This window comes from Lepidochelys kempii, chromosome 9 (genome assembly GCF_965140265.1).
Source record: "Lepidochelys kempii isolate rLepKem1 chromosome 9, rLepKem1.hap2, whole genome shotgun sequence".
In the NCBI taxonomy this organism is placed as follows: Eukaryota; Metazoa; Chordata; order Testudines; family Cheloniidae; genus Lepidochelys; species Lepidochelys kempii.
Window position 1 is genome coordinate 26543249 of NC_133264.1, and position 26175 is coordinate 26569423.

At 37.5% G+C, this 26175-nt stretch overlaps 1 protein-coding gene across 20 annotated transcripts in view; it reads right to left on the bottom strand.

The window, feature by feature from the left end:
- Positions 1-1008: 1008 nt before the first annotated feature.
- The window catches only part of MBNL1 (muscleblind like splicing regulator 1), a 199527-nt gene continuing 174360 nt past the window's right edge, over positions 1009-26175 (bottom strand). For 13 of the 20 annotated variants that reach the window (XM_073359665.1, XM_073359661.1, XM_073359648.1 and 10 more), the window contains 7 exons: positions 21270-21527; positions 19984-20037; positions 19026-19179; positions 11480-11515; positions 10674-10768; positions 7126-7200; positions 1009-3951 (listed from right to left, as the gene is read on the bottom strand). In XM_073359665.1, coding sequence (XP_073215766.1) covers positions 7144-7200; positions 10674-10768; positions 11480-11515; positions 19026-19179; positions 19984-20037; positions 21270-21527 — 654 coding nt within the window. In that variant the 3' untranslated portion in view covers positions 1009-3951; positions 7126-7143. Of the gene's footprint in view, positions 3952-7125; positions 7201-8374; positions 8439-10673; positions 10769-11479; positions 11516-19025; positions 19180-19983; positions 20038-21269; positions 21528-26175 lie in introns of those variants that run through there. The other 7 variants (XM_073359657.1, XM_073359653.1, XM_073359656.1 and 4 more) reach the window with 4 other exon arrangements.

Genomic DNA, 26175 nt, shown 5'->3' on the forward strand with positions numbered 1-26175 from the left:
CCATTAGGGTAATTAACTATTGGAACTACTGAATTAGGGATTCCCCCTCACAGGAATCTTTAGATCTAGACAAGATATCTTTCTTAAATATACGCTATAGCTCCACCAGACGTTATGTGCTTTTTGCAGAACTTATTGGGTAAGGCTCTCAGGCCTGTGTTAGGCAGAAAGTTAGATCAGATGATCAAAACAGTATCTTCTGGCTTTAAAATCTATGAATCTATAAAGTCAGGAACTCAGAAAATGAATTTTCAGTAATGCATGGAACAGGTCTGTAAAGGATTGTACATGTCTGATTTGGATAGAATAGACTGTTTCATGGTCTGTATTGCATATGTAATATGGTGCACACTGTAAAATAAACATATGATAGCAGACAGTTAATCTTTTTCATTTAAATGATTCTCCCTTGGACATAATGTGTGAATCCATTAAAAATGCACACAAAACAAAACAATGTAATTTTTAATCTGAAATAGAAAAATATAATTAAGAAAGAGAAGTTTTATTAGGGCAATTTCACTTTATTTTTCCATACAGCAAGGTCAACTATAGCAGTAATAATAAAATAAGCATGGAAACAAATTGCAGCCCAGGACAGAGTACATAATTTGCAGCAACTACAAGCAAAAAGTAAGTCTGTGATTACATAATAGTAAAACCAAGCACATTTGTCCTTTCAGCAGATGAAAGTTGCAGGGTTGCAAGTAAGTGCAACGTTATTAATTAATCAGTGTGAATACTGAATATTCCAGATAAAATAATGGCCTAATTTCCACCTTTTGCTTATGTAATTACATGGTTTCTTGAGTGCTTTTCATTCAAAAGGTAACATTTGATAGGTTTTTGTTTTTCACCTGCTAAAAGAACAGGACCATTACAATAAAAAAATAATCACATAACTACAGCTACAGTGTGCTGTTTGGTTTGCCTGTTCATAATTTAATTTTTGTGAATGTCAATATCTGTTTTGAAGTTTCTTGTTTTGTGAACAATAAACCACTGAAATTGTCAGAAACTGCTTTGAATAGAATATATCCTTAATATAGTTGTTGGTTGTTGTTTTTTTTTGTCTTTTTGTTTTTTTTTTGTTTTTTTGTTTTTGATACTTTAAACATGCAGTAGTTTTTGAATAATGTACGGAATATTTAATCCATGATTTCACCTTGATGGTCTGAAATACCTGCTTTTTTAAAAAAATTTTTTTTTAAAGTAATGATTTTCAGGCAGATTTGAACCGGTGGAGCTTTTTTGTCAGTCATGAGATCTTGGAAGGATGGCATATCTTTCCAGCTGAAAAAATCCTGGCAAACTACAAGCTGTCCACATAAAGCAAAGCAACTTTTTTGAAGGGGTATGGAGTGCTAACTCTGTGCCACTTTTGCAAGCAATTTTGTTCAGCCTGTCATTTTATTAGCCTTAACAAAACTCCTTGTAATTATAGACATTTTTATTCAAAATAAGATCTTACTATTATACAGGTTTCTCTCTTTTTTGACTATATACAGAAGTGCAAAAAGTCAACCTTCTCTCTATACGTTCCCACATGCTAAACTGCAGCATAATCAACCCTCAAGAGTTTGCACACACGCTTTAATTCTTGTTACGTAAACTTTGAGTATTTGGATTATCAACAAAAAGTCCCTTGATCTATTGATTATGCAGCTTATTTATAACAAGGCCTGATATTCAGGGATTTCAAAAAATATTTAAACAATATTTTAACATTTGAAATGGATACAGTAGAAAATAAATTTTATTCTAATATCTAGGAACTAGATTTTCTTATAATAACTAATTACAAACAAAATAAATCATCAAAATATTATTCAATTGTCTGCCAGGATTGTTGCGATAGCAACAACTGAACCTCTTACTTAGCAATGATTATATAATTATAAGATATCCATATAAAAGATCTTTGTTCTTTTAATGAAAACTAGACAAGAACTAACGATGACTGACGTTCTTACATTGTAATATTAAATCAGTAAAATATAAATCATTTAGTTAACAATAATACAAATACTCATGACACTACATGTAAATTCAAAACTGAATATGTTATGAAGAAAAAAACCTACTTTTTATTTTTTATTTTTTTTTTGTATTTTGAAAAAGTCATCAGTATAATCTAATAAAACAAAATTCTATAAACTGAAATGGTATTCAACTGGTAATAGAAAATGAAAATGATCTAATAAATGTAAGAAATAAAAACTACATTTTAAAAAGAAAAAATAAGTAATATTCTGTAATGTAAGTAACTACAATAACACGTGAAGTCATCTATACTTTCTTAACATGATTGAAATTACATTGGTATGGGTTTTAACCCGTAATGTAATAATCTAAGGCTTTAATAGATGTACAGTACAATCAGTAAAATCAACACATCATTCTTATACTAGAAAGCATCTCTCTCAAGCATAAAAACTTGCAGTAAACTTGGAAGTATGGAAAGTTCTATAACTGAACTCACACTTCTTCCACTCCATGCTATACTACCAGTGACCTGGCCCCCACTTCAGCAGTTTGCTGAACAGAGCAAAAATATCCTTTACTAACTGCAACATCCAAACCACAAAAAGGAATTCCTTTGGATGAATCCATTCTTAAAAACTTGAATGCACATCTATTTTTTTATTATTATTATTTTGTAAAGGCTTTCTAAGGCTATAAGCAGTTAATCTGAACCAAAAACAAAACAAAACAAAACAAACAAACAAAAAAAACTCACAAAACTCACCCAGGTATTTAACCCACCCAATTCTATGCTAATTAACATCTCAGTTTTTTCATATTTTGGTTTATCATGCATCTGATGTCAGTGCTTCTTTCTTCTTTGTTTAGAGTCACTATTTTGAAGTGTGACTTTGATGAAACATTTAAGCAAAAGTGAAATCCATCTCTGCAAAGCATTTATAGTCTTTTGACAGAGGCTATAAATAGAAGCAAAATAAGTTCCTCAAACATTTTTGTTATTGTGTCTCAGAAATGGCTTTTCCCTTTTGTATATTGAGTTATTCAGTAATAATATGCATAAATTTTACACTACAATGCCTTAAAATAGTTTATATATATTTATATGTCCAGTATGTGTTACGTTAATCTGTACTGATAGTTTGTTTTTCTGTTGTCTACTTTTATTATAGGTTGAATTGGCCATTTCTGAGACAGCTTTGGTTTTGGAAACAGAATGGTGCCTTTGACTGAATAGTACTAACAAAATAAGCAAAAATGTGGCTCTGAAAATAACACTGCAGAAATAATACTCTAATCTGATGTACAGTCTATGGCACTTCATGAGAATCCTTAACAACATGGTACTTAAAGCCACTGATGTGCTTTAAAATATACACAGTTGTGGTTTTGCTTGGCACATTCATCTCTGTCAGATACCTCTCTTACCACGTCTTACAATCTATTACATTAAAAATATTACTCTTAAACAAAAATTACTGTGCATGCACGCTCTCATCTATAATGGCAATTTTAAATACAAGGTGCACCTTTGTTATTTGTAAACCTTGAAAGAAATAAACTTACTTTAAAAAATTATATCTTGGTCTACAGACGTACCAATACATAATAGATTTATGATTACATCATAGTCTGTCTTTTCAAGATGACATACATGATTATGTAGGAAATAGACTATGTATGCATATTTAAATATATAGGCATACCTCTGTGCTAGAAAAGATAGACAATGTTGTAGATTTAGACAATAAGATCACCTCAGCACAAATATCAATTAAATGTACAAAGTATATAGGCAACAGTGTGCAGTGGATTTCCAAGTTGTCGTTTCATCTTGTTAACATGCAGTATGTGGATGTCTTACTGCTGAGGGAATTTTTGTGTGTGGCTTGACGGTATATACATTATGGCTAATGCTCATGTCCTTTTCTCCATCCAAGCACACTGTCCTTTTCTCTTTAGTATGATCTAGAAAGGGAAGCAGGCAGAAAGAAAATTAATTTAGCATTTTCATTCATTTTCTTAAAGCAATCTCAACATGAGGCGAATCAGTCATTGAAGTCAAGAGGAATTTTGTTTACAAAAAAGGCTACAGGATTGACCCTCAAACAATTTCTTCACAGAAAAGATTTTCTTTGCAGACATGTTAGACATACTATACATATTGACCATGTATAATAAAATAGTATTCTGTTGCTCTTGAACAGTGGTTCTCAAACTTTTGCATTGGTGACCCTTTTCACAGAGCAAGCCATTGAGTGCAACCCCCCCTTAACAAATTGAAAACACATTTTTTTATATTTAACTCTATTATAAATGGTGGAGGAAAAGCGTGGTTTGGGGGTGCAGGCTGATGGCTCATGACCCCAAGGGGTCACGACCCCCAGTTTGAGAACCCCTGCTCTTGAATTTTACAGCCTCCTCTACCTAGTAGGATTGACAGTATACCACTCACTTACTGGCTTCGTGTTAGGGGCCATGTCCTGGTCCCACTGGAGTATATGGAGTCAGTAGACGGTATTCCCACCCACTTCATCGGAACCAAGATTTTGGGGTAACATTTTCCAAAGTGCCTAAGCAACTTAGGAGCCAAAATCCCAGTGACTTTTAATCAGACGTAAACACTTAAATCCCATTTGCAAAATGACAGACAATTAGGCCATTAAGGGATTAAGATCCATTGAAATCACTGGGAGTTAGGTGCCTGAGGCCTTAGGCCTAAGTCACTTAGGTGCTTTTGAAAATTTGAAAAAATTGGCCTAACAGAATAATAAGGAACTTGTATGATTCCATATATTAAACCAATAGTACAGTCTCACCTTAAAAATGCATTCTGTTTTGGCACATCATTTCATTAAGGTCATAGCAGAAATAGAAAAGGCCCAGAGAATGGCAATAAAAAGTAGAAACTGAGAAGGGGAAGGTGGTGTTTTATACAAGGAGAAATAAAATAGATGATATAATTGAGTGAGGAGACAAGTAAGGGGAGAGGAATAACTGGAAGTAGTTTTTAATGCAATAATAAATTAACCTGTGGAAGTCACTGTTGTAGGATAATGCTAAGGCAAATAGCTTAGTGTGAATTTTTTTAAAAAGGACTGGACTATGACTACAATATCTGAAATCACTCCAGCTAGGATAAAAGTTACAAGGGGGTATCAATCCTTTTCCTTCAGGACTGATCATCAACTAGTGTCAAGAATAAATTTCCTCCTCTGCTGAAGAAAGATTACAATGAAGGGGCTATGAAAATCATTGATAAAAATGGGAACGAGGTACCTAAATACTACAGAGGATCTTGGCCAAAGTGAATGATAAGTTTTTTACAGCTTGAACCTGACTAGTAGACAGTACCTCTGTCGTGGGATAGGGGGTGGGATTGAAGTGGTATATTTACTTGCTGCAGCTATTAAGCTAGCCTAGTGTAGTTGGGTAAGATACTATATCAGACAGAAAGAAAAATGAACAGCCCAAATCATAAATTTAAACTAGGATTTCATCATAGAAAGGTCGGTGGGGAACTCGCTACAGGTAAGTCAAGTAAAAGTCTTTCTTTGTGAAGAAAGGTTAAATTATAAAGATCTGACACATAATATCTAGGGCTGTAGTTCAAGCCAAACATATGCAAGTAGAAACTGAGCTTGTATTCTCAGCATGACCTCTCTCTACTAAGTACCCTATTTCACAAAAATACCACACATAATTTATCATAATTTGGCAGTCTGTGCTCAAGAGAAGCCACAGGCTGAGTTAGGCTGATGACTAAATTCTCATTCTCAGTTACAGAGGCTGGCTTAGCAGACACTGCAATTTAATAGGTCTTTCTAAAGCAACTCTCAGTAAAGTGACTTGTCCCACATACGGCCCCCGGGGCATAGGAGCTAGTGGTGCCTCTGCCAGTCTCAAACAAAAGTTAAATTCTCATTGACTAAACTCTGGTTTTATTAACGAAATAATACTATACGAGCCCCACCCTAAGCTTGGCCGGTCCCAGGGTTACTTTCCCCAGCAGGGCAGCAAGATGGCAGTACAAGCTGAAGCCCACTCTCATGAGATGGCAGCACTCTCCAGTTACCTCACCCTGTTAGAAGGTGTTGGAACCTTACAGGGAGCTGCAGGTCAATTATTGCTAAATCACTGGGGTAGATGTGGCCTATCAGACTCCACCTCCCTACACCTGCCACAGTGTGTCAACAGTAATTAACGTGGCACTCCCTGCAGGTTTCCAATGCCAGCGAACAAAGTGGGGCTATTAGAGCCAATACTGGTGCCCCAGCACAGTGACTGTCAGTGCCAACAACCTGGGGCCTCCCCTCCCCAAAGGCCTTTCATGTACTTGGGGTACAAACAGCGTTAATTTAAAGTTGATAACTGCTGTATCTTTTGGAGGGGACAAACACAGGGCAGATAAAAAGAAAACTGAGTTTGCTACATCCTGAGCCCCCTGAAAATGGGAGGCTGATGTTTTAAGAAGCAGATCACATAATTAAGGGTGAAATGCAGAAGGCTGGAAGCAAGACTCTCATAATCACTTAAGCCCAATGGTTGAGGAATGATCTCCTCACCATTCACACACATATGAAAAGAGTCTCTGCACCAACTCCAAATAGGCTGGCATAAAGGGTTTGGTCGCAGGTGGGATGGGGAAGAGATTATTGTTTCCACCATCATGTACATCACCTGCACAAGTAGAGTGGGGGGAACTCTGGTAAGTATTGTAGATTACAGGCTACTGAGTAGCTGCTGTGAAGAATCTGTGTGATCTGTTTCTGGGAAGAGGGGAATTCAGCTTTCTGCCAGTTCAACCCTTGGCCTCTGCTGAGAGTGTCACAAAGGTGACTGTTCATGCCAGATGCAGCAGCCTTGTGATTTTGTTGACTAGGATCGACTGAAATCACCAACTCATTTCACATACACACTTGTCTGTTTCTGTAATATTTTTTAAAAATCATTTCTATATGAATGCTGTGACTGACATGTGCCAGAAGTTCGGTAATGTCAAAGAAACCCATATCAATTCTTTCACAACATTTTTCCATAGCTTTTATTTTTTAAAAATCCAATATGTCCCTGAAAATGCCAAGTTATACACATACACAAAGAGAGTTTGAAAACTATGCAAGCAATACATTGGAAACTTACTGTTTGATGACAAAATGTCTACATCTGTGTAACATACTTGTGGCTAGTCAGATGTTCGGCAGATATTATGGGTATCTATAGGTAAAAATGTAAACAATGAATAACATGTGCAACAAATCAACCAAGAGAGAGAACATTTTATTAAAGAACATAACAGTTCAGAAAAGTGGGGATCAGCTGTGAGGTGGTGGACTTTATACTATAAGTTAAAGTAAACTGAAGTGCTAAAGTAGCAACTTAAAACTGAAAAACGTTGTGGTAAGTACTGTTTGACCAATGTACATAAGTATTGTTTGTTTAGAAAGTAAAAGAAGTTAAAATCTACAAAAGTTCATGCAGTGCAGTAATTGAGAAGAGCCCTTTTTGTTGGCCTACACAAACTTTTGTGATTTGGGTATTTCACTTAATCATTTGAAACAATAAATTCTACAGTTAAACAACCTCAGCCAAATTTTGCAGTGATCATTAACTTTGGGTGTCTCCATTTTTGGGTGCCAAATTTAAGATGCCTCGTATGCTGATTTCACAAAGGGTGATGACCCACAGTTGAGTTGAGCTGAGCTGTGGGTCCTTGTCCCCTATAAAAAAGTGGTACAAAGTGTCAAAGTTTGGTACCAAAAAAGGAAGGCACCCCAAACTAGTGAACAATTCTCAAAACGTTGTCAATAGAATTTGCAATGGCTCCTAAAGTTTATCAACTCATTTTCCATAGTATTTTTTTTAAAATTAAAACCACAAGATAATATTTAGAAGTAGCAAAGAAGCACACTAGTCAACCATCTCTCTGGAGCCCAATCCTGCAAGCCCTCCAATGAGTGGCACATAGTTGAAGTCCATGGGAGTGCATGTACACAGGCCTTGCAGAATAGGGCCCTCAATCAGGGAAAACAGTACTGTATTTTCATTGAACTACAAATGTGAAAGGAATTGTACATAAACTTTCATCACAAACAGGACTGGGAAGTGGAAAGACGCACTTATGTACAGAAAAACAAGCCCTGCAATATGATGTGATACTGATTTTTTCAAGGTTAACAGCTATTTACAGTCATACAAGTAATATTTCCCATCAGCTAATAAACCTGCAAAAGAAAGGGAGGGTGGAAATATTTCTCTAAAACAAATTTAATGTTTTTAGTGTTTTTTTTCCACCTCTAATGCCCTCTCTTTACCTGTCATCTTTATACAGTTTTACAGCATTGCCAACTTGCACAGAAATGTGCTCCAAGCATAATGAAGCTTCTCATACCATTCTGTCTACTGCTGCAGGAGAAGATGTTGCACCCAACTGTGTAGAAGCATCAGGGATAGTGCTGTCGAAACATACCAAGGACCTTCAACACCAGTCAATGAAGATGAAGGGCCAGATCTTAAGACCTTCTGCATGCATGCGCATTGCATTGTGTGGCATTAAGCAATTTCAGCATTGCTTATATACTATATACATATATTAATTATATATGTATATATTGAGGTTTGGCTGCAATACTTTACTGAAGTGTGTTATGAGGGTCCAGGGAGGATATGCATGAAATGGTCAGATTCTACAACAGAAAGTTTCCCTACAATCTCTTTGGGCAAGCGCAGGGTACCTCACATAGAGAACAGGCATTTTGTGGTTTTGCTCACGCCAGCAATTCTCAGGGGTTTGCAGGCTTTAAAATCAAAATTATTTAAATTGTGCAGTAAATGACTCATGCAGTTAAGATATGTCTGACATACAGTATATTTATTTAGCGGACGCTTATTTACAAGAATGATAACTTCTCCATGAGTATTCCTGGATATTATTCTTATTCTGGGCTAAATCTGTGAGAGACTTTTAGTTATTCACTGAAAAACAAAATTAAGCCTTTTTTCCTCTAGCACAAAGAGGTAGGTGGTGAGAAATTACATTCAGCTTCTGTGAAAACTGACCAGATTATTCTGGTTTGGGTTTTTAAAATATCTAAATAACACAAGGGAATCTGATGTGCACACTTATAAATCATTATAACAGTGTGATTTTCAGGCATGATGGCTGAGATGCCAATTGCTGCATATGCCACCAAAAAGTTTACAGTTGGCTTAGCAAAGAAGGTGGTGTGTAGCAAGCAACAATGGAGATACTCCAGGACAAATACTAAGGCTCTTGGCCTGACCCCATAAAAGGCTCAGAACTCTCAACGAAAAATGTATAGTGCTCAACACTTTGCAGGAACAGGCTCCTGATTTCTAGAACTAGCATCCTATTTTACAAGTGCAGTTGCCTGCAGGTTTAGAGGTGCAGCTGCAACAGATTTCAGGCACAAGTACTACTGTTCATAGCTCTGACTACCTGACTGGATTTTTAAAAAGTGCTCAGAGTTTAATGGAAGCAGAGTTAGGTCAAAGGTTAGCACTTTTGAAAATCCTGGCCTTAAATACTAGCATTTACCCCTGAAATTAACTGTGAATGCAAAACATCCCCCACAAAATTGGAAACTGAGTTAAGGACATTTTAAAAAACAAACAAAAAACCCTGAAGACACTTGTGGGCCTCTCAGTGAATTGACTGAGAGCACTACTTGCATCTTAGCACAGTATTTGGTGCTATGTTTTTAGCACAATGATAATGTGCAGGAATTCTAAATTTGCAGTATGGCTTATAAAATTTATTTCTCGGTACATTTAAATAAAAGAGAAAGGAAATGGTCTTTTAGAATGTTTTTATTCTTTCTAGTTAATGTTCCAACTATGATGTAGTAGAAAACAACTGAATTTTTAACAATCTAGTGAGCTAAAACACTGGGCCAAATTCCATCCTCATTTATGTAAGTGCAATTTCCATTGGAGTAAATGGGAGATGCACCCATGTAAATGTGGCCCACAACATTTATCTTTACAGAGTTGTTTGTGGCAGTGCAAGGAGAAGTTTAACTTACAGTTTAGCTTGTTAAGCATTAATTTTCATCCTCATTTTATACCCAGATAAAACAACATTCATAGTGGTAGTTTAGAAAGAGTTTAGTCAGGTTTTGAATGGACATTCAGTTAGTTAAAGTTTGTCCATTATAAAATTAATGAGGCCTCTCCTAACTAATTCACAAGTTGAGACAAAGATTTACAAGTGTGCCTCTGGCTTGCGTAAGCACAAATATTTTTGTTTTGTTTTTGAAGAGATTCAAAACACGTCCAGACTCTTAAATTCCTGATCCTGTAATCCCTCCACGCACAGCTCCCACTGGCTTTGACCAGAGTTTTGCATGCAAAAGAACTGTAGGCTTTATGTGCACAGAAAAATTGGATTCTGTGTACTATCCCTGTCTCTCTTTAGATCTATGAAAAGATAAATAAGCTACATGGCCTATGAAATGTCAAGAGTGCATCAGAAAGTCTCATGTAAAATACTTTTAGCATCAGAAATGGAGCTGTAGCACCTTCTGAGCCTGGACAAAAGCTTTCTAAGCTATGCTACAACTCTTAGAGAGAATGTGTAGGCCAACAAGAAGTAAAATCAAAACCCCCATGCTCATTAAAAGCACCAATTTCAAGTTGTTTTTAAGGAACAAAGCTGTAAATTAGCAAACCTGGTTGGCTGTGGCTGTTGCAGCGAAGGGGACACTTGTGGCAGATGTTGTTGCTGCAGACACAGTGGCTGGCGTAGCACCGTGCACCATGGGAACTTTCGGAAGGAAAATCACATAAGCCAACATACAGAAGAGTGTAGCAGTAGGGGAACCATGGCAACATGTGATAGAATAATTGAGCATGGTATTTATCATAGCAATAAGCCATGTGACGAGACATCATTGCCAGCGAGTGACATGCAATCACAGTGCAAAGCAGGACAACATTCCAGGGAGAAAGGGAGAAAGGGAAATGAAAGAGGAAAAAAAGGGAAAAATGCTTGTTACCATCAAATCAAGAAAATCAACACGAACAAGTTCAATTGTTTCAATATGAAATCAACAAAAGTATTTTAAAAATGTCCTTATGTTTACATTTTTATGTCTAAACAAAAACACAAACAAGAAAATCCAACCCAAGTATTTACCACACAAAAGTAAATCAGTTTGAATGAAAGTATGTTTTATATTACTATAGTAAGACACAGTATGTTACTTAATACAAGACAGTTTCTAAACACAAACTCATAGTCCAATCAAAATCCACCAAGGAAAAATGTGCAATTCAGAACACTACTATCCAACTTCTAGGTGTCCATGTCAATTAAATAAAACAACTGCATTTAATTGACAGGTGTTAGTGCAGAGGGTGTGATGGGGGGATGGACTGGCACAAGAGCTGCAAGTTAAAACCTAGCAGTGGATTTTGAGGGTCTGTGAGCTGCACCACAGGTTTAAGATAATCAAGAAACAAAGCTGGCACCTACCAACACTTGTAGCGGGTGTCATGCACAATATTGAGCCTGCCCATCATGCATTGCAACAGGAAGGTGGATTTGAAAAGGGAAAAGAATTAAAACAACCCATCACACGTGTAATTAGAAAATTTCATTTGAACAAAGAAGAAAAATTGTTATTATGGGAACAGTGGCATGTAACTGTCAGCACAATCAAATCATACAATAGCACAGTGATCAAGTAGAACTAGTCTTAAGTGAAGAAAAAAAGCTGATTGAACTGTGTGCTGGTACATTTTGTTTGCCTTTATTTCTATATAGTTTCATTTGTCTATGAAATATTACTAGAAAAGGTCTCATGGCTTATTTCAAAATTCAGTTTTAATCTGATTGATTTATCTTTCTGACAAACTTTGTTAGCATAAAAATAAACGTATATTTCTTTTTAACTATATTTTATTAAGATTAGAGGAAATGATCAAACATGTTATTTATCTTTAACACTCTCAGGGTAAGCCAGCACCCAAATTTATGTTAATCCTAGCACTAAGATTATACGGAGATATGCAGGATAATAAAGAATGAAGGAGTGGGATTGTTTCACCCGTTATCCAATCCATATGCACAGGGGATCCTCCACACAGAGTTTTCTCCCTGCCTAAGCCCATCAGTCTCTGATGCTGCTGAAGAAGGAAGCAGAGAGTGCACAGGTTGAGAGTTGGTGCAGGCTAAGTGAAACGTTCTCTTTTCTGCAGTTGTCCCAGGAAGAGATGGGGCCAGGGACAGTTGTAGGGGGCCTGCCAGGGGCCAGAGCTAGTGTGGAACCCCAGCAGTTCTTCTGAGTATTCACCACATTTGCCAGCTGAATAATAGGGGAGAAGAACCACATGAGGGGATGGATCCTCATGGAGTTTCCACTCAGGGCTACCTTGTGTGGGTTTTCCCATAGGAAGGGATGGATCGACCCAGAGTTAGTCTTGTGTCTTTTCCTCCAACCCCTCTAGAGGAATCTCATGTGTCTTGGTACTGCATAGGTGTTAGTTGGGTTGTGTGAAGAAATGGTTTCTCAGTTAACTGGCAGTTCCAAAAATTAAAACAAACCCATCATTTTGGGTCCAATGATGAGTTTTGTTTGAAATGAAACATTTTATTTTGATTTAGAGTTTTTAAACAAACATTTTGATTTTTTTTCTTTTTTAACAACTGAAACAATTTGGCAAATCAACCCAAATTCATGAAATGTTTTGGTCGACCCAAATCTGCATTTTTTGCCAAATGTTTGCTCAGCTGTAGTAAGGACAGTGGTAATTTTGCACACAGTATTATTTACAATACGTAGACACTGTGGGGTAAGCTGAAGATGAAGTGTCAGCTTCAACTCTGATTTTTCCTCACACTGTTTATTTTGTATTTTAAATGCAGGATAAGAAATGCAGGTCTCCCACATAGCTCCCAGCATGAGCTAAGCACACTTGATTGGCATTGTTTCTACACTGTAGGTCACACTTTAACTGACCATATGTTGTTGGGTCTGTGGACCCATTGGCCTTTGTAGAACATCAACAGTTCTTAGATAATTGTTCAGTTGAGAGAGACAATCTTGTAGCCTGTCACTCTCCTTGTGCTATATAAATAATAATTAATTAATAAGAAATCAATTCTCCAAAGAGACATCAATGTCAATAGAAGCACTGCATTTTTAGGCATGCTCAACTCCCAGTTTTCAAATTCCAGTACTTGGGCAATCTCATTTATTTTAGCTAGCTCCATATTGAGAAATCAGTATTTGCATGTTTTTTGTTTCCTACCCGAAGCTTAAAAATTAAACATTATAAACAAAGGGCCCAATTCTTCATAATCCATCATACTGAACATTTTTTGAAAAGACTTTCTTCCCTATTTAATCATATTGTTAGATAAATTTACTCTGATATGAATCAATATAAACGAAATAATGAAGTCCTGAAGATGGGGACCATATGAAACTGGAAACAGACTCTGAGTGACTGTCTGTGGGAGCTACTGCTATACTATTACCTTAGAGAGACAAGGTGGGTGAGGTAATATCTTTCATTGGACCAACTTCTGTTGGTGAGAGAGACACAGGCTTTCGAGCTGACACAGAGCTCTTCTTCAGCTCTGCATAAGCTCACAAGTTGTCTCTCTCACCAACAAAAGTTGCTCCAGTAAAAGATATTACCTCACGTACCTTTTCTGTCTAATGTCCTGAGACCAACACAGCTACACCACCACTGCACACTATTACCTTGATACCATATGGCGATAACAAAAGGAAATTATTGCGCCTGAATGGTGATGCATGTTATCTTCCTAGCTTGTGCTATGTGGTGTATAGATTTATAAGCCATGTTGCACCAACTTGTACAATGCCAAAGCCATGAGCTTTTGGAGAAATAAAATAGTAATTACTATCATTAATGCTGGGGATAACATGGACGTTAATGCCTGTAATTACTAGAAGACACATTTAAGGTTATTGGGAAAATGGCATAATTAATCCTTCTAATTATTTTACTATTTCTATTAAACAAAAAAGAATGTAATTATTCATGAAAGATGTTTAAAAGGAGGGCTATTTAAAGGAAAGGCCTCATCCCGCTTGCTTTACTCACAGGTGAATTGCTACTGAAGTCAATGGAACTACTTGTCGGAGCGAATATGTGGCCCCAGATTTGACCCTGAACTACAGACTATGTGCTAAACACATTGCTCTCAATAACACCCACACAACCGTCATGATGTCAATGAAGTTGCATGAGTATAACTGAAAGCTGTGCCACTCTATGTTATTAGACAAGTACAAATGCCCTTATGTTTTACATATTTTATTATACCTAGTATATTACATCAGTCCATGCATAATTAAGTCTACATGCTAAAAACAAGAGTTAGCTTTTTGTAATGATTCTCTGAAATATAACTGTAAAGCTTTCACCTTAAATTTTAGTTTGAGTTATCATCATCATTAATGTTATAACCAGTACACACAGTTTTGAGAGGGATTTGCAGCAAATGAACGTAAGGCAGCAATGAAAATACTAGCTAGGGTGCAATAACTTGCAAATATGAAGACATAATGCAGTAGGACCCACTTGCCAATAATAAAAATCACTTTTGCTATGACCTAAATATTAATCTTGACTTCAAAAGCTTTGATTTACCAATAAGAATGTATGAATAGTGAATTTGCTAGTTCAAATGTTCCTTGGCTTTGCAGCACACGGCAGCATTTGATTTCAAGCATGTGCTAATTTAACTGATTGTAATTTCTCAGATAAATTATGTCTAGAGAGAATGCAGTAATTTTGATGGATACTCTGTTTTCACTGGGATTTTAAGCAGTTCCTTTTCCTCTTTATATATATTTCCTACTCCTGATTCGCTGTTTCACTCAGTTTTTTTATTCAATTAAATCTAGAAAGCACCACCACATAGACCAGATTATTAGTAGAGAACATAAGTGCTTCAATCTGTATGAAGAATTAGTGTTACAGAGCCTGATCCTGCTCCCGTTAACATTTCAAGGGGAGCAAAATTAGTCCCCAGAGCCAGAGGCCCCAATTAAGGAAAATGCTTAGGTATGTGTCTAAATCCATCTCTAGTTAGGAAAGCACTTAGGGCTTGATCCTGCTCACACTGAAGTCAGTGGCAAAACTCCCATTGTTTCAGAGTGGTGCAGGATCAGACCTTTAAACACATACTTTTTAAAGGAGTTTAGCTAACTAATAATTCAGCTAGGCACCTAGTGGGATTTTCACAAGCGCTTTTTAGGCCTCTATCTCTTGTTGGTTTCAAGGAGATGAACACACCTAAGCTTCTGAAAATCTGAATGGGTGTGCCTCTGCTTCTTTAAATTCCTAAATTATTTTAAAAGTCTGGTCCATTATGCTTTCCTGAATTAGGGCCTCATTTGGAACTTTATACATTGATCTAAGGTCATGCTAAAGATGCACTAATCCGAACCAAACTAGTAAGATGGTACCAATTTAGCACAAACGGTGCAGTGCATCCACGCTGGATGTGACAGACTCATGGTGTGACGTGTTGCAGTTTTGTCCCACATCTATACTAGAGCTGTTCCAAACTGTTTCAGGTGAAATGCCCTCTGAGTACTTATCCCACAGTTCCTGAGACAGCTCCCGGAAGCAACAGATTCTGGAAGACTTCAAAAGGTCAGAGGTTCACAGTAGGAGGACTATCTGAACCATTTCAATCTCAAGTGTTTTAGGTCCAGATCCTCAAAGAGATTTACGTGTCTAACATGCACAGAAATCAGACACACCTGTGTCAGTTTACTGACACATGACACCACACCCTGCCAGTACTTCACCTGCAATGACATTATTACTAGGGACCTACCAAATTCATGGTCTATTTTGATCAATTTCATGGTCATAGGATTTAAAAAATAATAAATGTAATGATTTCGGCTATTTAAATTCCATGGTGTTGTAACTGTAGGAGTTCTGACCCAAAAAGGAGTTGGAGAGGGGACGGGGGGGTTGCGGTTCTGATATCCTTACTTCTGCAGGCGGGGCGCTCAGCCACCAGCTGCCGCTCTCCGGCTACCAACCACCACTCTCCTGCCTCCACTGGAGGCAGCGCAGAAGTAAAGGTGGCAGTACTGTGGCTCCCCTAAAATAACCTTGCAACCCCCCCCGCAACTCCCTTTTGGGTCAGGACCCCCAGTTTGAGAAAAGCTGGTCTCCCCATGAAATCTGTATAGTGTAGGGACAAAGCACACAAAAGACCAGACTTCACGGGGGGAGACCAGACTTCACGGTCTGTGATGCGTTTTTCATGGCTGTGACTTTGGTAGGACCCTAATGCTTACAGCTGAATTCTCACAGGGAGCATTACCACTGCTCTTTATTAGTACCAACTCCTGACAAAAGGCCGGAAAGCAATAAGACCTTGGCCCCATCCTTTACACTGGCCAGGCCTGAGGGGAAGCATGTGCTGCACCTGTTTAAAGGGCAGCAGAGCCGCCACTCCAGCATGCACTTTCCAAAGCCTGCAAAGGCAGGTGTAGTTATCTGTGTGAGACACAAGGGATGTATGCTAAAATGCTCCAGTCGCCCCTGCAGCAGACCTGTCCCACAAGAGTCTGGGCATAGCTCTAACCATGGAGGACAGGGCTTGGAGGCACTTGGAGATTTAGGTACTAGATGTGTCCCCTTTTCTCCTCCATGCACCTTTCCATGCAAGGCAGCTAAATCTGAGCTCTAGAATGTGGAGGGGTCTCTAGGTATGTCTAGGTATGTTTGAAACACAAATCCAACATTGTTGCCAAAGATGAAATTCAGCCCAGATCAGAGGACCCATGTAAGGGCCTCCAGACCACATACACCCTTAATGTGCAAGTCCTGGGGAGAGTCTTGCCTTCTGGGCCCTCTTCTCTCTGGTGAATTTCATCAAGACATTAAAAAAAACCCCAGTCATTACTCTTTGGGGCCTGATCCTGAATGGTGCTGAGCCCCCTCGACTCCCCTTAAAGGACTTAATGTTGAAATGTGGCAAGTGCCTTTTGGGAGGTGCCGGGCATCCTCAACTCCATGTGAAGTCAAGACAACAAGCCTGAGAACACCCAACACCTCTCAGGACTGGGACTGTTGTGTGAGCCTCCCAAAAATATGCTGTAAGTTCCCTTCCTGGTTCTGCTGGAAATTGATTGAAAAGTACTATTTCCACAGCTGCGCTGCTCTCACTAATGATAATGATGCACAAACAAGAATTAAACTAATTTAACTCCATAAAAACTGGGGGCCATAAAGAAAAGTGAAAAGTGTTATTTTAGTGGGAAATGTTGTTTTAAAGTTTCTGTGAAGGCATCAGATCAATGGAAAACTAAAATGGATGCTAGTCTGCCCCTTAACAGTAATTTTTAATAAAAAAAAAAATGAAAAACAGAATTGGTACAGTAGCCTGTGCAGGCTAAATCCTGAAACTACTAGCCTGTCCCCTCTGAATTCAGCATCCAGAGTCCCAATGGAGTTTCAATGAGTCCTGAAGTTCTTACTTAGGCCAAATGCCCACTGACTTCAATATGAAGTTGCCTGAGTAAGGTCTGAGAAAGGCCCCATGTAACTATTGACATTCCCTGTCAGTTATGTGATGCAAATTATAAATTTTATTTACACAAATGACGTTAATGATCCCAATGGTAATGGGCCCGATTCTGTGGAGGCTGAAAGTGCCAAGGTGCCAAACCCCCATTTATTTAAGGGAAGCTGAGGGGCTCCTTACCAGAGATGCACAGCTCCAACCAAGATCAGGGGAGCTTTTAAAATATGTGAAGCCTGCAAGTTGGACTGTGATGGTCTACTATGTAAATACATTTGAAATGTCTCTTTTAAATATGTATATTAGAGGCCTGATCCAAAGACCATTGACTTTCCACTGATTTGTCTTTCCATTGACTTCAATGGGCTTTGAATCAGACCCTAGACGCCCAATGGGCTACAGTGGCTCTAGAGAAGTTATATCTCATGTCAAGCAGCTATTCCATATGTGTAAATTACATGTATACATGTTGATTGAATGACAGACCACACCACCAAAAATGGAACGGTAAAAGTCAATCATGCTGATGTGGCTGAAACACATGTCAAAAATGGTTAGGAAATGATTTTTCTGTTTCTGATAGGCAGTGTTCTCATTTTTGTTACCTACATTTTTTAAAATGCTAGTTCTCTGCAGTTAAAATTTGACTTTCACAATTTAACTAAAAAAGTTATAGCAGAGTTTTAAACAAACTGGAAATACGGATTTTTATGAAGCAAGTAGTGATACAAACTTCTTATAGATCCAGTCCTGCAGACTTTATGCAACAAAAATTGACTGCAGCGAGATTTCTTTAGAAGTAATGAGTGCAGGTTTGGGCTCTGAAACAATCAAACTAAAATATTAGCTATCTTTTTATCACTCTTTACTAAAAGCAACTGAGGGTTCTATCTTTCTCACACTGAAACTAATGGAAAAATTTTGGTGTCTGATCCTCTGATTCCTTTTACAGTTACATCTTCCGTGTGCTTCCATATTAGTTTAGCTGTAATGCCATCTAACTGTGCATTTCATGATCACTAAGTAAAATTCAAAACCTCACCCTTTACAAAGTGATATGGTTCAGAAGTACTGTTGCTAAATAAGTTAAGGCAAAGGGGTCTTACAGCAAAAAGGAGTAATACAAAATAGCTCAATAGATGTGTAAAAAAGTATTAATTAGGAAAAAAGAAAGAAGAGAACAGATTTAAGAATCTGTTTTGAAATAATAGATCATGTGCTTCCAAAATATTGATTTTCACATTAGATTGGAGAACATCTACCCAGCTTCCAAGACAAGCATACACAGAAACAGCATTCTATATGATCCCTACCTGATCCTTAACACCTTAATTCCTAGACTTCCTTTCCTCAGTCTAAGCAAAAAATATCCTACTACAACTGTGCATATATCAATGACTATCAATACAGATACCTGCAGAAGTGTATTACAAATGCTGAATACAAATTTCGTAGCATACTTTGCTCTACAAAAAACTAAAGAAATACTTACCTGGTGGGAGGAAGGCTGTATGCTGTTGTAATTGCATGTTGGCAAGAGCTTGTTGGTATTGGAAAATACCAGTATTAAAGACTGCGGTGGCACCATTGGTTTTTTCAAGCGCAGGCCTCTTTGGTAATGGGGGAAGTACAGCTTGAGGAATTCCCTGAACGGTGGATGAGTATAAAAAAATAAATCCAATCCAAAAAAAAAGAAAAAAAGAAAAAGAAAAATCAGTAGAAGGCAAAAAAGAGGCAGGCAGCAAGCACCATGTTTATCCATGAGCAAGCAAGCACCAGAGCAGACTGAACTACCAGGTAAAAAGGCAAGGTGACAGCTTTAAAAGGACGCATTACTTTAGTTTAACCATCAAGTAATGTAAGTAAATGTATTGGAGCTCTATGTTATAATAATGTGCTAAAATACTGTATAAAGCTTCAGGTTTTCCGTAAGAAGCAACAATATTGGGAAAAAAGAAAGCTGCACTGCTAGCTCCATGAGGATTGACAAATAAAAGCAATGTTAATAGTAATCTCACAGAGTGAATGAAACAAGATAATATTAAAAATTATACCCACAGTTCCCAAAGTCTAACTAGACATGCAAAAATGTACCAAAGCATGCTGGTACTTTAACATTGCATTACAAATGTTAAATCTACATAAGAATATCGCTAAGCCATGCCAAGCAAACAGATACATAAAAATACAGTAATAAATACAATTTTAATGTCCTCAAAATGTACTTCATTTACAACAGTCTAAAAGGTGGTCAAACTGAATGTGGGCTGCTGCGCTTTAGGAACATTTGTTTGGCATATACATTTATGTGTATATTGTATTCTTTCCCACTAATTGGAACAGGAAACCACACTCAGTTTTCCATTGTATTTAAATGTTTACAAATTAATAAAAAAAGTGTATCTACAATAAAGCTACATGCCAAGCTAAAAGGTGAAAGGTCATAGTACCAGGTCAAAGGTTGCCTCGAGGGGTCGCTTCAGTGATTTGACAGCCGACTGAGTCTTAATTAGCAGGCAGCGAGCACATGATGGCAATGGGCCAGTGGGGTTCAAGCGCATTAACATAAACAGCAAGCAGAGGTGCATCATGGGGGCAGCAGTGCATTTTTGGGTAGGTGAGAAAAAACAAATAAAAAACAAATCATCGGAATGCCATATACAACGAATAACAAGACTAAGCATGCACAATAAAGGCACTACTAAGTTGTTATTGTGAGGATACAACCTCTATGTAGTTAATTACAAACAAGATAATCTAACAGAAAAGAGTGAAAGGCAAGAGAAAGAGAGTCTGCCTTCTGTATTTTTGCTCAAGTATCCATAAACAAACATAGAAAAAGGCCTCTCTCATGTTTATTGTACTATGCTACGGATAGCAAACCATGTGTTACATGAAGTAGTATTTTAATGGTCACATCATGTAGTTATGTAAAAATGTAGGACAATATTAACAGCTAAGCAAAGAACAAAGACTGGACCCATTAAAATCAGTTTTAGATCACGTTAAAAATTTACTTTAAGAATACATTTTAGCAAATAGCCTGTTTGTACTCATTTCTAATACCTTCAAATGTGCTGTAGTTTTCCTACTCCATGTAATTGCCATATTCAAGCATCCCTAGTTGTGCAATTATTCATCCACACCGTAATATTTAAGATGAACAAAATATGATTAAATCTCCCTCAAATAATGTTACAGTCTATTTGCTTGAAAACCTACTCTTAAGAAGTTTCAGATCTTATTTTTTAAATTAAGTAATTTTTAAGCATATTACTGGTGATACAAAAAACCTCCAAGATTAAAGAAGAGGAAAACAAAGTTTAGTGTAGAAACAGGAATACCATTAATGGTAATTTAGATGGATATACTTAAAGACAGAAATAACGATCCCTATAAATGGAGATTTATAGCAATACACTCACACACACACTATCTATATCCATCTATATAAATAGATAGATACATATTTTGAGTCTACATATAAGTACACACATGTATGTATACATACACACACACGCGCACACACCCCTGTATACATCGGCTACCAAAAATTAGTAAAATATTTTAAGTCTGAAACTATTTAAGAGTAGATCTGGCTGTAAATGCTGTAAAAGCTCATTACACTGTGTAGTGAATGGGATACCTGAACAAACATATCTTCAGCAAGAATAGTTAATAAATTAATCATTTTTTATCATCAATGTTACATTTTGAAGGTGTTTTCTGGACTCACCATGGCAGCTGCAGTAGCTGCTGCTTGGGCAGCTGCAGCTTGGTTGACCTGGTACTGGGCAGCCTTGATCTTGGCTTGCAAATGTGCAGGAGGGTGAAAATATTTGCACTTTTCCCGTGAACACCTCCCTTTGATGTAATCCATGCAGACAGTAACTGTGTTGTCGTTGGTATCGATCATTGCACTGTCAGCAGGATGAGCAAACCGGCAATCATTTTCTCCTCTATTACAATTGCCACGCTGATACTCTCGACATACCTGCAGCATCATTAAATGAAAACCAGTTCATGTGCCTGGATATCACACAACATTGTTGACTTGAGAAAAGTGATCACAGAGAAGGTGTAAAATATAGTCAGCATTTTCAAGGAACTCTTTCAAAAACAAAAACTGGTAGCGCAAAAGGGCCTTGAAGTTTGGCATCTTGAACTCACTTTACAGATCCCTTTTTACTGCCAATCTGGTATAAAAGAGCCTGAGTAAAGGTGAATCAAGCCCAGAGAGTCCAAATCCACTGATTTCTATAATTGGCTACATTTGGTCCAATTCATCAACGTGTACTAGTTTTGAAAAAATGGGTTTATGATGTTAATCTTGAATGATAATTGAAACAATAAGCCAAGGTCAAAACTACTTCACTGTCAAATACATTTCTAAAGTGAACTATTTGTTAAGAATTGCCTTATTAAGCTAAATATGGTACAATTATTGTCAAAATGACCTTCCTAATCCTTTGAGATCAATCCCATGAGCTACATTTTTGGCTTCAATGCATTACATACTTTTACCTCTATCATTTATAAATATTTATATAGAGGTATGTCAGCCATGAGCATCAACAGAAATACAGCATTTAATGCATTCTCTCAGCTATTCCATCCTTTTAACACAAGAGGGCAACCGAAAACACACAACAACCCACAGTCTGATTTTTCTGAACCTCCCTCTTGTTCCACAGTCTGCCAGCTAAACAACCCCTGGGTTTATCCCATGTGTGAGTAAGAGTAGGTAGGTAACCCTTAGGAAAACAATACAGGTGCAGCCAAGCAGTCAGAGGTCTCGCTGGCGTGTGTTTATGTTGCACAATCAAAACAAAAGCTTAAAGAATCAGAAATCCAGATATTCCTTTTGGCAGAGGAGAACAGCCACCCTACCTAGTTGGTCCAATTACAAAAACTTCCACTGGATGCCAGAAACTACGAAAATCTTTCATTGGATGTACAACGCCCACTAACAGAACAGTAACTTCTGTAAATGGTAACCCCCCTCTCACTTATTGCATCAAAACGTTGGGCTTATTTCTCAGTAACTTTGCAAATCCTAAATTTAAGGGAACTACATTCAAACTTTAGTTTTATTGTCAGCTCTTTACAAATCATGACCAATAATAATCACAGCAATGAGTTTTACATACTAACTTCCAACAGCCTTTAGAAAATGCAAAGGTTGCACACTGAACAAAACTAACATAACAGATAGAATTTTCTTTACAATGAGTTTGGAACATTTGCTTTTCCTCAGGAAGTCTGGTTCTGAACTTTACAACAACCCAAATAGTGTTCTTTGGTTTTCATCTACACTAGCTCTCCAGATACACTTTAATTCACTGTACTCCTTAAAACCTCAATCAGATGTCATCTAAGACTCCTATCTACAGTTCATGAAACTGAGCAAGTGGCTCTATTCGAGGGCGATAGCAGCACTATTGTGAGTTTGCCAGCTTGGAGCATACATTTTGTCTGGCCATTGTCTCAGACGTATTTGGAAAGTCCTCCATTTGGTGGCAGACTTGCCATCTGTGCATCTCGCATATTTTTATAGTCAAGGCCACAAATGAGACTCTCTTTATCTTTATGTTCATATTTAGGCAGTTATTCTACCGAAGTGATGATGTCAGGCCATATCTAATAGTTTCCCTTTGTTTGCTTCTTTACACTGAGTAGCGACTTTACCAACCTACTGCACATTTTACATGTAAAAAAATCTGTATTTTTCCACTTTGATCTCCCAGGTACCTATGCCCTTAAAATCGACAATGATCTCTGGGTTACATTTTTCTGGTAATAAAAAACACTGTGTCATAAGAAAATTCTCTCTCTTTCTCAGATAAGAAGCAGTGGCTCAAGGGAGCCCGATGTATCAATTCAGCCAGATCTGCAATGTTTGGATAAAATTTAAAATGATCCACACTGAAACCAAACAAACTTTTCTGAAATTCAGAAAAGTTCAGTCAACCCTTTCCTTATTTTTTCCTTTTCTGTTTCATGTTCTTTTCTACTTTGTGATTTCTGCCAGGATCAGAAGTAGAAATACAGAGAGGGGCAGCTTCTACTCAAGGTATTTTCAGCTAAATGTATGGTATACTGGAAATCTCCTGGGAAAGTTTAATCTCATGAAATCTCCATCTTGATTTCCAGATTGACTGGTATGGTTAAATCTAGCTAAACATCCAAACTTCTGCATGATTAGCTGAACCAAACACAACCTCCAAAACATTTCAAGTTGATCCTTTTACTAGTAACAATCATCCGCTTTATTGCAGGGATATTCACATTGATTCAAGGGCTCCCATGAATTGCACAGCATACAGTTGTGTTTTAGATTTGTCTTAAAACCAGATAGTTTTAATTTCCTTTGATGAATGTAGTCAAAGTAATAAAAGCTTTCAGTTATAGAACATCCTTAATTTAAGCTTCCCAGGCCATGTGTGTTAACTTAATGAACAATGTAGTATATTACTTCTGAAAATATATTTTTAAAATTGAAAACAGAACAAATAATGTTCAAGTTCTGACACTAAAATCCCATCTGTTTTTTTTTACTGGACAATGCCAAGGGCAGAGAGCTAAGCCACGAACCACTCTATAATCATATAATTTCAAATGATATTAAATGATAGTAAGAAATTCACTTAAAGAACCAGTACATGCCGTACAGATAAAGCACCTTTTTTCACTGAGTAGAATCAAAGACATGTGAAGATTTACAAGTCAGGAGAGCATTTTTATAGTCAATAAGGTGCTAACTAGGAAAGATTTGCCTTGTGAGTGTTCACATTGCAAAAGCTAGATATTCTAGAAGCCAGACCAAAATAAGTTCATGTCCTTACATTCTACAAGAAGAATAAATCAGATTCTATAAGAATAGTTTCTGGTTTTGTGAAGGAGAGAAGGGAAGGTCAGTATATAATTGTAGAGAAACCACTAAGTGAACTCAGATATAGTCTGAATCACAGTCAAAACAAAACAAAAATATCCAAAGATGGGAAGCACCTGGATAAAAAAAGAACACTGTCCTGAAATATCTCAACAAATCCACCGGAAAGACAGAAAACTGGCTTAACTAGCAGATGTTTGCTTTCAGGAGCAGTGAAAATAGCAGAGGTAGCAGAATTACTAGCAATCCTATTTCCCATTTAACACAAATAGCTAGTCTCCTTTGTACAGATGGCTCCCTGAGTCCAACCGAACAAAGTGTGGCATATCAGATTTGTCTAATGAGTCTGAGAAGGCAGGGACACCTCCAGGCATTTCTCCTCCATTCTGCTCTCTCATTCTGAACTTCACCACATCTCTCCACTCAGATCAACGCAGCAGTAGCTCCACTGCAAGCAGACAGCACAAAAACTCTTAACGACAGGTTTCAGAGTAGCAGCCGTGTTAGTCTGTATCCGCAAAAAAAGAAAAGGAGGACTTGTGCCACCTTAGAGACTAACCAATTTATTTGAGTATAAGCTTTCGTGAGCTACAGCTTACTTCATCGGATGCAAGTGAGCTGTACCTCACGAAAGCTTATGCTCAAATACATTTGTTAGTCTCTAAGGTGCCACAAGTCCTCCTTTTCTTTTTGTAAAAAACTCTTAAGTGTCTCTGGGCTGATGTAATACAGACACATAACTAGGGGCTTGTCCGCACAAGAAAATTGTAGCAATTTAACTAAATCAGTTTAAAAACTATTTAGTTAAATTGATTTAGCCAACACCCTTATGTTCACTTATTTCACTCTTATTTCACTTTTGCAAAAGCTGGTAAGGAATTTACTTCCACTAAATTGAGCATATAAAAACTAAATGCTTTGCTGGAGCAGGCTGTAATGTTGTTATTTGTAACAGACAGCAAAGGTGGAGAAGAGAACAGGAAGGCAGACAGTAGATTTGAAGCGAGGGGTGGAGGATTATTTCTTCCAAGCTCCATGGGCAGGGAATGAGTGGGCATCTGTGAAGAACTGAGCAGGGACAGAGGTAAAAGCTCTGGTTCAAATGGCCATTGTTTCAGAACAGGATTCTCCTGTTTTGTGCCACTGAATATGGGGGATGTGGCTGAAATGTGAGTAATCCATGCGACTGTCTAGGGTTCCTTAGAGGGCTCCCTGAAACATCAACATTCATGTAACTTTTGAGAAGCACCATCAATACGGTGGTGTTACTTCACAAGTGACTGTTATCAGAGGGAAAGAAGCTCTGCTCTCTCCTCCGTTTGTAAAAGTTTTCTCAGGTCAAAGTGAAGACCTATCCAGGACAAGTCCTCAAACAATTAATATTTTCCATCAGAAAACTTGTGACAAATGAGAAATTTCTTAAGCCCCAATGCCTATTTCCAGGGGTTTGTAACTTGGCCGTAACTTTTCTTTCCTTTTCTTTTTTTTCATCCAAAGTTCAAAGGAAACCTGCTTGGCCATTTTTTAAAGTTTATTGCTTTCAGATGCTTTCTGGGGCTTTTTAAATTTTGAAAATGGCTCTTAGTTCAGACTGAGGTTAGTGTCGTTGGGTGTTCTGGGAGGAGAACAGTCCTCTGTTGTAGAAGAATTTGGTTTGTCACTTTGCTAATGTTTTTAAACAAAAATGGCATAAGAACTGTAACAAACACATTCTGACCAAAAGCTCCATTTTGAAGATCCGCTGACTTTA